Source organism: Orbicella faveolata, unplaced genomic scaffold, assembly GCF_042242905.1.
Source record: "Orbicella faveolata isolate gen_17 unplaced genomic scaffold, um_ofav_v1 contig_46, whole genome shotgun sequence".
Classification (NCBI taxonomy): Eukaryota; Metazoa; Cnidaria; class Anthozoa; order Scleractinia; family Merulinidae; genus Orbicella; species Orbicella faveolata.
Window position 1 is genome coordinate 15,872,154 of NW_028301576.1, and position 14,647 is coordinate 15,886,800.

Sequence of the window (14,647 nt, forward strand, 5' to 3'; positions counted from 1 at the left end):
GATTGGTTTTGGCCACACCCACGGAACTTTTTGGAGAGAGAGGACGATCCAAAAATATTCTACCCAAAAAAGTTTAACTTGTTTTCGTTGTAAAAACATAAAAAAAAAATTATCTTATCAAGAACACGAAATATTTGAGGAGAGCACTTTCTTAAAAAGGCATTTTTGTATTACGAACTCATTTGTAAACAAAGCGACCTAACGTCACGCATAAAAATTCTTGTCGTGTTTTTTCCGGAATGATTGAAATCCAAAGAAGGAAATGAGGCGATGGACAAGGATGGTTTACGTCACACTGAGGATAAATTCGTAATATCTTGCTAAGCGGTTAGAATACTCCAGTCTGTAAAAAGAGAACGCAGGGACTCAAGGATCTTTCTCTGGCCATACAGGAAATATAAAATTAAATCCCGTTTGCAGAAAATGAAATTTCTGACGATTGAGGGATGAATTAAATATAATTTATTATTCTGACGACATGATGGAGCGCCCCGCGGGGTGTAATGGCACATTTGAGGAATTTAGGGTTTTGGCGGGAGTTTTAGGTCATTCCAGGTCGGTCAGTCTTCATGTTCGTCTGAATCAGATGAGTACAGATGACTGACTGACTGACTGACTGACTGACTGACTGACTGACTGAATGAATGAATGAATGAATGAATGAATGAATGAATGAATGACGGACTGACGCATCCTCAATTAACCATTCCAAGAGACTATAACAGTCTCTTGACTAATCACATTGAAAATCTCGTGTTAGTGAAGTCAGAATTTAATATTCCCAACAAACTATTTCCGAGTTGCTTTTTTATCTCTCTTTCAAAACGTATTCTAGTGCACAGCCTTTCATATGGAAATGAGTTTGATTTGCAAGACAATGAACGTGCAAGAAAAAACTCATCTCCATCTGAAAGGTTGTGCACCAAGACTTGTTTTGAAACAGAGGTAAAAGCAACTCAGAAATGGCCAATAGGCCACTTTCGATATAATGAAATTCAGCTTGATAGTGAGGACTAGAGGACAAAAATAAAAGAAACGAATACACATGGTCATTCAATTTCTTTTGTTTGTGTCCTGTAAGCCTCACTGCCATGCGGAATTTTAATATATCGAAAGTCGTCTATTCACGGTAACTATGAATAATGTTTGTATTCGGTGGGAAACGAGCCACGACTGGAGGCTTGGAAAGAGGAACGTGTATAGCACGGTTGCTGTTTTTGAGTCGTTGTTGATTTTCTTTTGGCTGTGAGTTACGCATAGCAGATTTACATTATATTTGTTGATCAAGAAATCGTTTTAAGATCTCTTCCTTCAAATCAAGGTAAATTAATTTCCTGGCCAGCTACTCCATTCGATGTACTTTGCATGCCATACTGATAGATTACAGAGATTGCTACAAAAGTGAGATACATTATTTTTACTTTGTTTCCGGCTTTCAATGGCAACCCATTATTTATGGACTGCTGCTTCCGGCAGTTTAGAGAACAAGATGACATTCGATGAAAAGAAAAATAAATGGGAAATTATAACACCAAAAGTTCGGTGATTGCCATCCAAAGCGCCTTTTTCCATTCATGCAAAGAAAATGTGACGTCTACTCAAACCTGTTTCTAGCCAGCCATTTAGCCATTAGGCGAACCATTTCATGTGTTGAACTCAAAGTTTTTCAGCCAGGCTACTGTGTATATATATGGTGAATATGGGTTGTTTGTTTTAACATATACAGCGCAAGAAGAGCGTTTAGAACTCAGAAGAAACGCTTTGACAAAGAGATCCTAACCGTTGAGTTACATGTCACAACTGACTATGGACGCATAAATTACGACATACTCAGACATGTTCTTATTCATTCATGCTCATTCTTATACGTGCATTCTTATACATTCTTATACATAAATAAGCACATAATCACTCCCTCCCTTCTATTAAAAAAAGGGTCCTAAACTATAACGGATCGTGTTGTAACACACTATCACACCCTCTCTTTTATAAAACGGTCCTTAAACTGCAATAGTTCATGCCTTAGGCACTTAGACTAAAACAAAGTCCACAAAATGTTTGGGGACTCTGCAGACACGATGAGACCTTCTTGGCTCACATTATTAGCACATTACCACATTATTCACCAATTTTCTTCTGAGACAAGGCGAGAAATTCCAAGCGTGAGAATGACTGATTGACCAACCGACCGACCAACCAACCGACTTAAAGAGGATTACTACAGCCGAAACGTACGGGACTGATGAAACTGACGTAGTTTATGAAGTGTGTTATGAAACCTCTGTATTTGACAGAAGGCCACAAACTGAAAGTCCACGTCTTCAAATGGATTGCAATATAACCTCTGCACATAAATCTTGAAGTGGATTTTTTTTTACCTTTTTAGCAATTATTGAGGTAATTTTAACAGTTGCAAAACGATCACTTAGTTCAATAGATGAGATTGATGGGAGTATCTCCATCGAAACCTTAACAGGTTTTTAACAAGTAACTCCAAGTGCATTGATTTGTCTTAGTGAACTGACAATTAATGAGATATCAATAGAGCAGCAGGTGAAGCGGTGCGTCCAGAGAAGCAAACTAAAGATAAATCATAATTCCAAAAAACGAGAGACTGACCACGTGGCCATTTATTAAAATGTTAAAGCAAGCAACCGGAACGATGATCCTGCTGGTTTATAAAAGCAAGTCCCAATGTAAAATTCTCATTGTACCTGAAGAAGGCTGGTTTGGCCAGCCGAAATACAGTACACCTTCAAAAAAATCACCCCACGTTGTGTCGGTTTCTTCTTCAGTTCATATTCTCCATTTATTGAGCCTGCTGATAGGTCGAGATGAACTCGGGACCAAGTCGCAAGATGGACGAATTCATCACAATGACAAGAACCTTTTGTTAAATAAGGGTGCGTTCCTTTGGGGTGATCTGTGTCAGGATCAGTGTTCCATGATCACTCAGATCATCGTGCATCAAAGAAGCAGATAAACCCGTGACCAGAGTAGATTCATCTGTTCCTTTGATGCACCATGATCTGAGTAATCTTGGATCACTAATCCAACGCACCTTATCTAGTTTAGCTTCTTGTAGTTATTTTTAGGTGCCCTTTTACTTTTGGTTCTCGTTAAACATATTATATATAAATACTTTTTTTGATGAGATACAAATAAATTATAGTTATTGTTGTTGGTTCCTTAGGAGTACTTTACTACGGTGTCTCCCTTGACCCAAAGAAAAGAAAGACATTTCTTCTTTGGTGGTAAGCTGAAGAATTCAGGCGTCTACGCAACTGCAATTGAATTGGACATTATAAAACGCTTTTACTGTTGGTCTGGCCTATTCGTCCACTGTAGTTTGGCACATTGTATTACACTTAACAGCTCTGTATACTGTAAAACTGGCAACAACCACAAAACAATTAACTGGAATTGGCAGTACATGAAAACAGACAATTAAAAAATATATATGAAAATTTGATTATACAAATAAGTACTTGTTGACAACGCCTACAGCCTTCTCAAGCAAATATCTTAAACATTTTCACTTCTTAACTTTTCCAAAAAAAATGGCTGTTTTAGCGTGAATAACCTACAATTAATAGGTTAGTTAACTTCCTCTGTGGTGCTTTCCAGGACTAAACAAACTTAAAAAAAAAAACAAAAAACGTTTACAATTTATTATGAAAATTGTTACAGAACCACATGGTTTTGAGATCAGTTATGATGAGTTCTACACGAAAACAGGTCTATAATAAAACGTTCTCCGGTGGATATATATTAGTTCTAAAAAGGAGACTATTAAGTTGCTGGGAGTTTCTAATCAGTGAGTACCCGCTTACGCTAGGCAAGGTAAGCTAAAGTCTGCGACAGGCCAGTGGGCGCCTTACAGTCGGAAAGTATCCTCGTTTCAGTAGCATTAATCGATTAGAAGTACTTCTACTCCCTCCCCCCGGCCGATGGCATCCCAGTCCACCTTGGGGTTAGGGTCCCCCATACACACACACGCACAGCACTAAGGTAAGAACCTTTATTTAAGTATCAAATTAGCCCTAGCGGACTATTTGGGAACATTAAACAACAATGAGCCGACAGGACTAAACTCCTAAAAATGAATCTTTACAATACTAAAATAGTTAAAATTACAACACAAAAATAATTAGAATTATTTACAACGTAATCTATTCACTGCAAAGTTTACAGCAATTGCTGTCATTGGTGTTTGATAAGTTAAGTTTTCTAATTTTGATTCTAAACCTAGTTAGGGAATAGAGGCATCTCTTATATCTTTACTTTCCTTTCAATTCGCCGGTGCCCATTTATACATCCGGGTGGAGAGAGACACTGTGAGGGTAAACGTGAGAACACAACGCAGTCCACGGCCAGGGCTCGAACCCAGACCGCTCGATCCGGAGTCCGGCACACTATCCATTAAGCCATCGCACCTCAAGCGAACCAGCTTACGCTAGCGCCCTTAATAAACTTGTTGGACAGATATTCCTGGGCACGTTCAGTTACATATTTAGATGCCACGGTGGCTACGTTCTGTATAGCCTCTAGTTTGTCTATATGGACCTGGAAGACTTTGTGAAAGGGTAAAAAGTTTGCCAGTAAGCCTAAAATTCCCTTCCACTTTGTGGGCACTGGTAACGTTTGATAGGCCTTTCCTGAATATTCCTTGTTTTCCTTGTGAAAAGCTGTTAGCTTTGATTCATCCATTCTCAGACGACGTCCCAGTGGTTTCCAGGCCTTTGCAATCTTCTACGAGTTTCTCTAATTATAATTCTTCTTCACCAGGTGTACCTCAATTTCTTTTTTTTTTTTTCATTTTTTTTTTTTTTTGGTTTTGGTTTGTTTTGTTCTTGTCTTCTGTTTTCCCGTTCTCTATTATTCATTTCTTTAGAGGTTTTAATAGACTTCGTACGCCTTAGAAAAATTTTCCGCCCGGAGGTCGCGGAAAGGGAACAAATTTTAGGGAAGGTCTCGTCTCCACCTCGTTCTCAGGTCTTTTCCCTCCGCCCCTCCCATTCTCTAAGCGAAAAGCCCTGGGACCCAGGTTTGTCTCTCCTCCTATAAAGGCAAAGACAAATCGGTACGTTTATTGCGTGCATCCCAGGGCTCGTTTAGGCATGTGTTTTGTGAGACTTTTTCTCACTTCATCGATTATTGAAGACATCTGCTGTTGTGAAAGATGATGACGTCACAAGTGCTACAAGGACCGTTGTCCTTCACCGCGTCTTTTCCAGCATTTGAGAGTCAATGAACTAAATCTACCATCTTCTTCCTTTGGGCTTCAAATCAACTAAACTGCACTTTAACAAAAGACAGGTGTCTATTTGTGGAAAACTCCTGTGCCTCATAGATAATCATCTCCGGTTGCAAACTTAAAACGATGCGGTTTCTGTAAGGATTAAATGTTTGTTAAAGATGCAAATAATCATGTGTAATTCAGAACCGAAATTTTCTTATCAGTTTAGCCTTAAATCTCAGCTGTTTCCTTAACGTATGGACCTCATCAACAAAGGAAATTAACTGAAACTCAGGCTAGTCACGAGCATAATTAATAGAGGGGAATGGTTGTAGAACTCGTCAAAGTTCTTTGTTGTATGTTTTTGTTCTCTTTTTTGGCCTTGACCGTGCACAAAACACAATAGTTGTTTACTACTGAGCGAGGAAGTAACCAATTGAAACGTTTTGGTTACGTAATTCATGCATGGTTTATGAACACAAAACAAAAGATTGTGCACGGTCGTGGACCTTCCAACATAAATCTTGGTATCTTTGCTTGGCCCTTTGATGTTTGCCGGGCTTCATAACCATTCCCCTCTATTAACTATGTCACGAGTTAGTAATTGAGAAAGCGGCCAAATTCGTATTATGTCTCGTGTCTCGGCTTCTCTGAAAGTCCAATCATCGTCGTTTTCAGTTAATGCCCGTAAATGGTCCAATAATTTCCGAACCTTATTTCCGGTAATAAAAGACAAACAGCGTTCTTTCAGTTGGACATTTCGTAAGTAAATGTGACGTCACAACCACACATGACGTCGCTTAGCAACGGGTTAAAATCCCAGACTCTTTCAAAGCTCGACATAAACAACACAGTTCTTTGGCGGAACGTATCTCTCACACGTTTATTAAAAAACAATTTTTCTTTTCCAAGTGACACTGAATAATATTTTCTTGTTTCTTGGTCTGAAATTAGCCTCGTCTTTGACAAAACCAAAAGCGCTAAATAAATCCCTGCAGCTTTCATAATAATGATTACATCTCGAAATTACTTCAAATTGTTCCCTCTCTCGATATCTGCCTACACTACAACGTATAGTGTTTCAATTATTTAGAATTACATAAAGAACGCTTTCCAATAACTTTGTATAATTATGCATTTACCTCGAATCCATTTTACTTTGCGGTTACACGTTTTCCCGCGCTTTTCCCCGGTAAAAGCGGTTACACGTTTTCCCGCGCTTTTCCCTGGTAAAAGCGGTTACATGTTTTCCCGCGCTTTCTCCTGGTAAGAGCGGTTACATGTTTTCCCGCGCTTTCCCCTGGTAACGCGCTTACATGTTTTCCCGCGCTTTCCACAGGCTACCCGTTTGGGCTTTGAGTTCTTTTAAAGTTCCGATTGGTTTGTTTCGTCTTATTTCCAACTCATCGATTGGCCGTCGTCGTTTCAGTCATTGGAAAAGTCGCTCCTTACTTTAGGCTCTAACATGAATAAACTCATGGCGAAAAAGGACTGTAACTGTTCACATACCATACAATTGTTAAAAATATGCATATTAATAAGAATGCCAAATATTTAAGTCATACAAATTCTACTCTATAAAGAAATCCATGTTTTTCCTTGACACTTACTTACAATTATAAAAACATGGGCCAATAAATGCTTTAAGCTTCACACACTGTTTGAAAAAAAATGTAACTCCCTGTGTTTGAAGACCAAAAAATGAATACATCTCTATACCTTCGTGATATTTCACTTCTACGAAAATACATTTCAGTTTCTGATGTGTTTGTTTCAGCATGAATTTAAAATTAACTCCATGGAATAAATTTAATTTATTTCTTTTGGTTTACAAATTGTCAGTTGCTTTCTTGTTTATATTTGAAGTGGGTAAACAAAAATTTAACCGTCCAAATGTAACGAGGATCAAAAAACTAGTATGAATTTGCATGGCTTTTTGTGCTAATCTTTAGTTTGTCATGGATGAAAAGATCGCTCTTATCGCCAAAAATATTTTTAATAAAGAAAACTGATGTACTGAAAAGTGAATAACCTTAAATTGTGTCTCGATACCTATATCATTTTCCTTATGTCTAAGTGGAATACCCATGAGGGAAATTTATTTAATATTTCTTGGCGATAAATATGACAAAAATAACAGTGCCCAAAAAGGCAAAAACAAAGTTTCCGATCGATTACACTGGGAGACTCTGGCGTGAGTCCTCAAGTCTGCGCAATAATTTACAAATATTTCGTCAACTTAAAATAGAATTCTTCCTTGGGTGCAAGTTGATCTGTCTATATAAAGTGGAGTCAAAGTTCCAATATTTTCAAATTTAAGTAAGCAATACTCCAACTGGAACCAGAGAGTCTACGAGCAAAGACAAGGAAACTTTCTGGCCTAAAGAAATAAAAATTCACAGCTACCTAGCAGCTAAAGATCAAAGCTATGTTCTTCCCAGAAGAGCCTAACACAAAATTAAAATATTTCCTTGTAAAAAAAACACACGCCCCTAATTGAGTCTAAATGTAGGTTTCGAACAATAATTTCCTTTTTAAAGGTACCATAACCTTAAGTGCAATTTAAACGGGTCTAATTTCCTTAACTCTGTTGAGCCCTGCGACAATAGTAGCCAAGGCCCTTGCATTTCTCGCAGAGATCTTGAGGATGTTCCTTGGTTTGATCCGACACGTCGAGTCCATCAGGTTTGTCCAGCGGTCTCTGCTTGTGCGGATACACGTTGATGTAACACTTAATGCACTGTTGCCCAGTGTTCGCCCAGCTGTTGCCGCTCATCCACTTGCGCTTACACAGGGGACATTTGAATTCTCCAAAACATCTTTTCTTCCCCTGGTATGGAGTGAGACCCTCTCCTTTCGGTCTGGCCTGAAATAGAAACAAAGAATAACGTCAACACGAGCTTATCTGCAAATTCTGTGTCATTATTATGGCCCATTATGTTTCGACTCAATTTGCGACTTTAACAAGCCCTCCCCACTGAGCGTCTGGGGTCGTGCCCTCCGGTCATTTTCTTCCAACCAGTCTCAAGAAGATGAGGAACTGAACTAACATCTGTTATGAACCCTGATTAAATCGCTTTTATGAGATAAGTGCGCAAGATAAGATGGAAATTGCGGGAAAAACCTTAATTCAAAACCCTACAGCCGGAAGGTGGAAAGAGCAAAAATTGTTCCAGAGCCGCACTTTCCTACTCCCCACCCCCCTCCCCACCCCTCCTATATACTATCAACTGTCTTCTTTAAGTTCTGTAAGATTTTATTGTTATGTTTTCTCCATTTTCTTAGCTTTACAGAACGAAATCATCACTGCCTCTCAATCTACCTAACATACTTAAGCAGACACGAAAGAGCGCAGCTGCAAGAAGCTCATTTTAGTATGCTAAACAGCTATTCAGAGGAAGGAGTGCATCTGTGAGTATTCACAGAGCGCGAAATGTAAACAGATTTAAAACTTACTCTGAATGGAAGAAAGATGGAGAGTCTCCAATGTTGACTTTGATACAACGGTAAGCTTTCATTCCTTTTAAACCTTAATCCAGGTTAGCTCTAAATATTTTAACGAAATCTTTTTACCATGCATACGGCTCCAAGGCAGAAGATACAAAGGTTAATTACAAGGTTATACATATTTCAGTTTAATGCTTCCAGAGACGTCGTCAAAATACCTTACTGTCCATAAAAGGCCATGAAAGAGAAAATAAAGAGCTCTTTCATTGCAACCAGGAATTCGCGCTTTGTGTCTGCTAAAGTTTGTAATACACTGGTTTATAGTGGGTTTCACATTCTGGATTCAACCTCACAGTGGGGTTTTTAGGTCGATCGAGGGGCAGTGATGTTTCGTTCTGCCAAGCTAATATTTCGTATGTATTTCGGAAAGGGTATTTCGTTACACTTGTGATTCAGCACTTTTGCCGAAATGATAGTGTTGAAAGGTTCATATCCTGTCAGAATATCTTATTCGTTGTTGTCTCGTAAAATGCCGGTCAGTTTATATGACTGAGAAATATAAACTTTGGTTCGAGTTAATGTTGCAGTTTTTGTGTTTGTAATGGTAGAAAGGTCGGCAAATTATTCTTGGCAAAATCGTCCCAGTCGTAATGCAATGTAGTTGAACGGCCTCGTTGCTATAGTAGCGGAACAGTTACTGATTTCTGTGGAGTTCAAACTAGATTGAAAACAGAAAATTTGGACTGAGCGCCGATACTTGACATCGAAGACCAGAGATTTTCTATAAAGTTTAGAGTTATGAAGGCTTAGGAGAGATTTTCTTATCTTCTCTCCTCTATGCGCGGTGACTTTCATTCAATCTCTGTACAGTATCGATCCAGATTCAATTGCCTACACTAGAGAGTATTTGTGAAAGAAATCAGGAAGTCAGATAAGGAGCTTGAACAGGTTCAGAGGAAAACCACACACGCACTTTGTTTTGAACTTCAAGCTGGGTTCATTGGAGGCAAGCCAGACGACACGTTTATTTAGAGAACTTTAACGATATACAGGAAAGAGAAATATGCGCTCTCTTATTTCATGGCAGTCTAATCTATTTTTCCAGCTCAACAGGAATTAACCTTAATGCGCATAGTAACTTGCAAATTCGATGAAAATTTTGTAAAATCGTAATCCTCCTGCCCAGGTCCTCCTTGGCTTCTTCCTCCTCCCTCCCCACTGCCCACTCCCCACGTTTTATTCGTACCACCGATCAAGGTTTGTAAACAGCTATAAAAAATGTAATAATTCGGTAAAACAGTTGGCGCTTTTAAGATTGAAATTAAAATTTTTACGCCTGAAAAGTCCCAAAACCTCTCTCAAAGAAAAATGCATCACTCTCAAACTGCGTATGTTCTTTGTACTTTAATACAAGATCGGAAACAACCATTGATTGATGGTACAGTGTACAATTGAAAGCGTGCCAGTTTCCGAGAATTTTAAGGTCAAACAAGGGACACTCACCACAGGTCGGTCAATTCACAGCATCAAGTTCGTCTTCCCTTCCAAGAATTCTAAATTTACAGCAACAACCCAGACCGCCACCCAAGAGGTAAACTAAAACTTTTGTTTCCGCGCTATTATTGACTAGAAAACTCTGCATGCAGCAATGACACACAATGATGCCCGATGCAAGAAACAAAACTCTTACAGTCGTTAAAACGTCGGAAATTCAAAAAACGCGATTTTGAAAAAGAAGAGATGGTATTTCGGTTGGTCCATTCTGCAAGTAATCGGCTTAGTGGAACTTTTAGCCCAGGGTTAAGGAACTAACTACTACTGTTATTGACTGTGCACGTGAGACTCAAATTGGGAATACAATATTTTTGTGAAGAATTATACGAATGCAAGCACTCACAAGTCGCGACCTTTTCACTCACAACAAGGATAACCTACTGTGTTTTTAAGAAATAGATTGCTATATACCGAAAGCAATACCAGGTGAAAGGATCAAAAGTTACAGTGGTTGTTTGTATACAATCGCAAAAACGAGGACTGAAATGTGATGATAACAATAAACAGCAGTGGTGGATGGCTAATTCTTTTTACATTCTTATAGGCCATTCTTATAGAAAAATTAAGAAACAGGTCTTAAGAATCCAGGACTTGATCATCTTGATCATCACAAGGCGTCGTGAATCTAAACCAGAGTTTTTTTCACATTTAACTTTTAACCCTCTAATAACGCATGCGCATCTAGTGAAGCTAAGCGTTTTATTAACATTCAGCAGAGATAATAAACCTATTTATAGTTTAAGTACTGCACAAGATAGAAAAATGTGTCAGCTTAAGAGGGATTCCCAACTCAGACTAATCCGGAAGCGGAACATTGAAAGGGCGAAAAAGTTTAGAAGCAAACACGAAGCTCGGTGACTGGCATACACAATGGAAATTCTCGAGTTTGAAAATGATGTTTGAAATTTACGCGCTTCAAAGGTTTGGGTTTTTTCCAAAACATTCATAATAACAATCAAAGGTAATTATTGCCTACCTGTGGACAATCTTTGATGTAATGCCCTTTACAAAAGCAAAGATGGCACAAGTACCCCTCCGGGGGTCGCTTGGGTCGTTTCCTCTGCTTTTGAAGAAGCAATGTGTTTTGTAGACTCACTGCAAGGCTTGATATCTCGTCTTCATCGTCCAAAGACCACGCCTGTTGATCGTCTATGTACAGAGATGGGTCAAAATCTTCGAGGTTTTGGTAAAAATCCGAGGACAAAATCTCCAGGTCATAATCGTCGACCTTCGTTGATTTGAAGTAATTCTAGGGAGACAGAACACGATATTGCGTTAAGGAGATATCCTAGCACTAGCACAAATATTTCCGGTAAAACGGAGATTGAAGTTGCAACGTCATAGCTTAATTAATAAAGTTCGCAAATCGAATATTGCTAAAGCAGGGAATTAAAGCAACTCGCGGAAAGATGGCGACATCAGCAAATTAAAATGTTTCTACACTGTGGACAACCATGTTACGTACTATCTGTTTAGAAACATGGGATGATGGAAAAATTATTAATTTATAAAGGGTTTAACTCAATTTAAAGTAACTCAATCTTTCAAACTTCTCCAAAAAAAATTTCTTTTCTATCATCAATTTCCAAAGCTATTTATAGCGCAGAACTGGATTCACTGAATTTTGAAATAGAGCTTGTTTTCTTAACCCTAAGGCAGCATCACAGTGGAAGTAACGAGGCAACGGGAGACTGATTGTAGTTACATGTTACATGCCCGGACGAATGGAGATTCTACTTGCATGTGGTCTTGTAGACAGAGCCACGTGATCCGTATTGACAGTTGTGCGGAAAATTGTTCGAGTGACACGGAATTCAAAATATTTAACTTAGAGGAAAACCGAGCCAAAGGCGTCTAGAAAATTAATTGAGCGACCCTCGTCTTGAAATTGTAATCTTGAAGCAAGATTCTTCTGTTCTCTAATGTGGCGTGAAATTTTTCATGTAGTGCACTCACGAGACAGTGAACTGAGAGTCTCAAAATATGGCTCTGACAAGATCTTTATTGTGCTGTTTTTGATGCGTATTAATAGAAAAACAAGCTTGTGCCAGCAAGGTCGATAAGGGTCAAAATGATTCGCTATAGGCACTAAGTTGTCGCGTACAATATTTCAATCACATGAGGGCCGAGACGGCGGTCTTTACATAACAGAGTGTTCGATAGAATTATTCCAAGGAAAGAAAGCAAAAAAATTAGAAAAGAAAGACAGCGGCATAGCAGTCAAAGAGTTATCTCGGGAAGCATCAAGTCGATGGGTTGTTTTGGGTCGGGAACATCTGGCGAGCAAAGACTTCTATGCCGACAAACTATGGTGCAATAAATAACCGGCCATATCGGAAAAAATCTAAAGGGCACTCACTCTCTATTGTGAGATCATGAAGCAAGAACTCAACATGTCTTCGTCGTTGAATCGGGCTCTGTTTACACGCCAACGCAATTAGGTCAGTAGCGTGGCCAAAAGCAAAAACTATAAGTGATTGTCAGGAGAAAGAGTTCGAGGACTCAAGGTATTAACAAGTGATGGGCTTATAGATTCAAGCCTAGCTTACCTTCTCATTTTCCGCGTTGGTGAGAAAATAGTTGTGGTAGCTACTGGTGGGATGCGAAAAAAACGACGAGGAGAGAAGTGTCGACATTCCCGATGAATTCTTGTTTGGGACGGAAAGACCATTTACGCAATTACTTTAGCGACTAGATTGTCGTTCAGTCGGTAAAATGATTTGTCTGACTTTTATAACCCATCAACCATCTCCCCCCGAGGGGCGACTTCCGGTTGACCGAGCCAATGAATTGGAAGTGTTGTCTGTTTGAAATGTCATCGGCACGCGTTCTCTCACATCAAGCAGACAGCGGACAAGTGTTCTCCGCTCAGCTGGGTTTTCAAGGTATAGTCTCAACACTAACGCCACCAACCGCAGAAGCAAAAATATACCACTTCGCTGCAAAACGGAACGGAAATCTTTTTAATTTTGTTTTTGAAAGGTTCTCTGATCCACCACCCCAACAGATTTCGTATTTTGTGTCCATTCCAATTTTTATTTTGCTGACTGTGTCCAGTCGTTAATTGAATTAAAATGTGATAAAAATTAAACAGAGCGTGCGCTTTTCCTAGTCGTATCGCATGAAAGTGGCCTTATTTTAGCTCAGCATTAAAGTTCATTCAGTTCCATGGAATATTTCGCATTCATTCGATATCAATCGTTATTCACCAGTTGTATTGTAGTCATGACATGTGATATTAATCGACTTGCGTATAGTCCCCAGGCAAATAATTCGATTTTCTTAGCAGTGGGGGACAATCCTCGACCCTCTTTCACGATTTTCGCTTTAGCAGTGAGATCACAACGAGAAGAGGAAGCGTAGGGATAAAGTACTGCTTGTAATAATTTCCTGAGCGTGTTATTTGAGAAACTGTGTTTGTTTTCTAAGTAATTCCGCTGTTTGAGAAAAAAAGAGGATTGCATGTTAAATGTGAGAGAAAATCAATTCCCTGATACCTAAGTCCACCATGATCTCAAGTTTCGCTGTCCGAGACAAGCAGTCTAAAAAAAGTTTTCTTTTGGGCTTTAAAACTTTTCTGCTACACAGCTTCTGTCCACTCCATAGACTATGAGCATATTCTATACTTAAATTACTGTTTTCATCTTTTAATAAATCTTTTCAAAACTTGCCTTGAACTGTTAACGAGGAATAAATGTGTTTACCTCTTTTTCTTTCGTTCGATTAAACGTGTAAATGATCCTGGCAGACAAACAAAATTCATACGAGAAACATCGAGAATATACACAGCTTTGGCGGAAACTTGCTTCGCATGGGTCCTGAGGTCCTTAGAAAATACTCAGCTATTTTCAGTCTAAACTGCGGCTTTCCGTACCTAAACAAATCTTTTCCGCGATTAAAACATGGTTAGCGACATGCCGAGATCGCTTTGAGTTACCAGAGAAGAGAAAACATTGTGTTCTTGAAAAGTAAGAGTTTTTCTGCATCGGTTGTTTAGGAGAAGAAACGAACAGCCAACATGAAAACACGATCATTCGTTTCCACCAATCTGCTTACACCGTTCAAACATTTCTCCAGTGTCTACAGTCATGGGCTAAAACAAACAAAAACTCGGTAAATCTTCCGTCTTTGACCTCTGCGTTACTCGGTTAGGAAATTGACCAGCGTCGGCATTTTGACTTGAATCCCAGGCAAGGAATACATTCGTCAAAAACTACTCTTAAGGGTAGGGGCGGTTGACTTTTATTGTGGGGACCAGAAATGTAAAATTCACAAAGTGATTTGACGCTTTGCCAGCAAACCGCCCAACCAGGATGAAACTCACGGCAAACCCCGGAAATTCCCAGGAATGTTTAAGCCGGGCGATTCTTAAAGCACTTTGGAGTATTCATCGGCTTTTTTGACTGT

General features: G+C 39.1%; 1 protein-coding gene across 1 annotated transcript; it reads right to left on the minus strand.

The window, feature by feature from the left end:
* Window positions 1-6,093: 6,093 nt before the first annotated feature.
* On the minus strand, window positions 6,094-12,984 carry LOC110047464 (zinc finger CCHC domain-containing protein 24-like). Its single transcript, XM_020753214.2, has 3 exons — window positions 12,790-12,984; window positions 11,217-11,489; window positions 6,094-8,105 (listed from the first exon to the last, which is right to left on the minus strand). The coding sequence occupies exons 1-3, from the start codon at window positions 12,874-12,876 to the stop codon at window positions 7,821-7,823; spliced, it is 645 nt and encodes a 214-aa protein (XP_020608873.1). The 5' UTR covers window positions 12,877-12,984; the 3' UTR covers window positions 6,094-7,820.
* Between the last annotated feature and the right edge of the window lie 1,663 nt (window positions 12,985-14,647).

Excerpts from the sequence above, each read along its gene's own strand:
- LOC110047464 (XM_020753214.2), bottom strand. The coding sequence starts at position 12,876 with ATGTCGACACTTCTCTCCTCGTCGTTTTTTTCGCATCCCACCAGTAGC. Across the intron at positions 11,490-12,789 it reads CCAACGCGGAAAATGAGAAG|AATTACTTCAAATCAACGAA; the intron begins GTAAGCTAGGCT and ends CTGTCTCCCTAG. Across the intron at positions 8,106-11,216 it reads ACATCAAAGATTGTCCACAG|GCCAGACCGAAAGGAGAGGG; the intron begins GTAGGCAATAAT and ends TTTCTATTTCAG.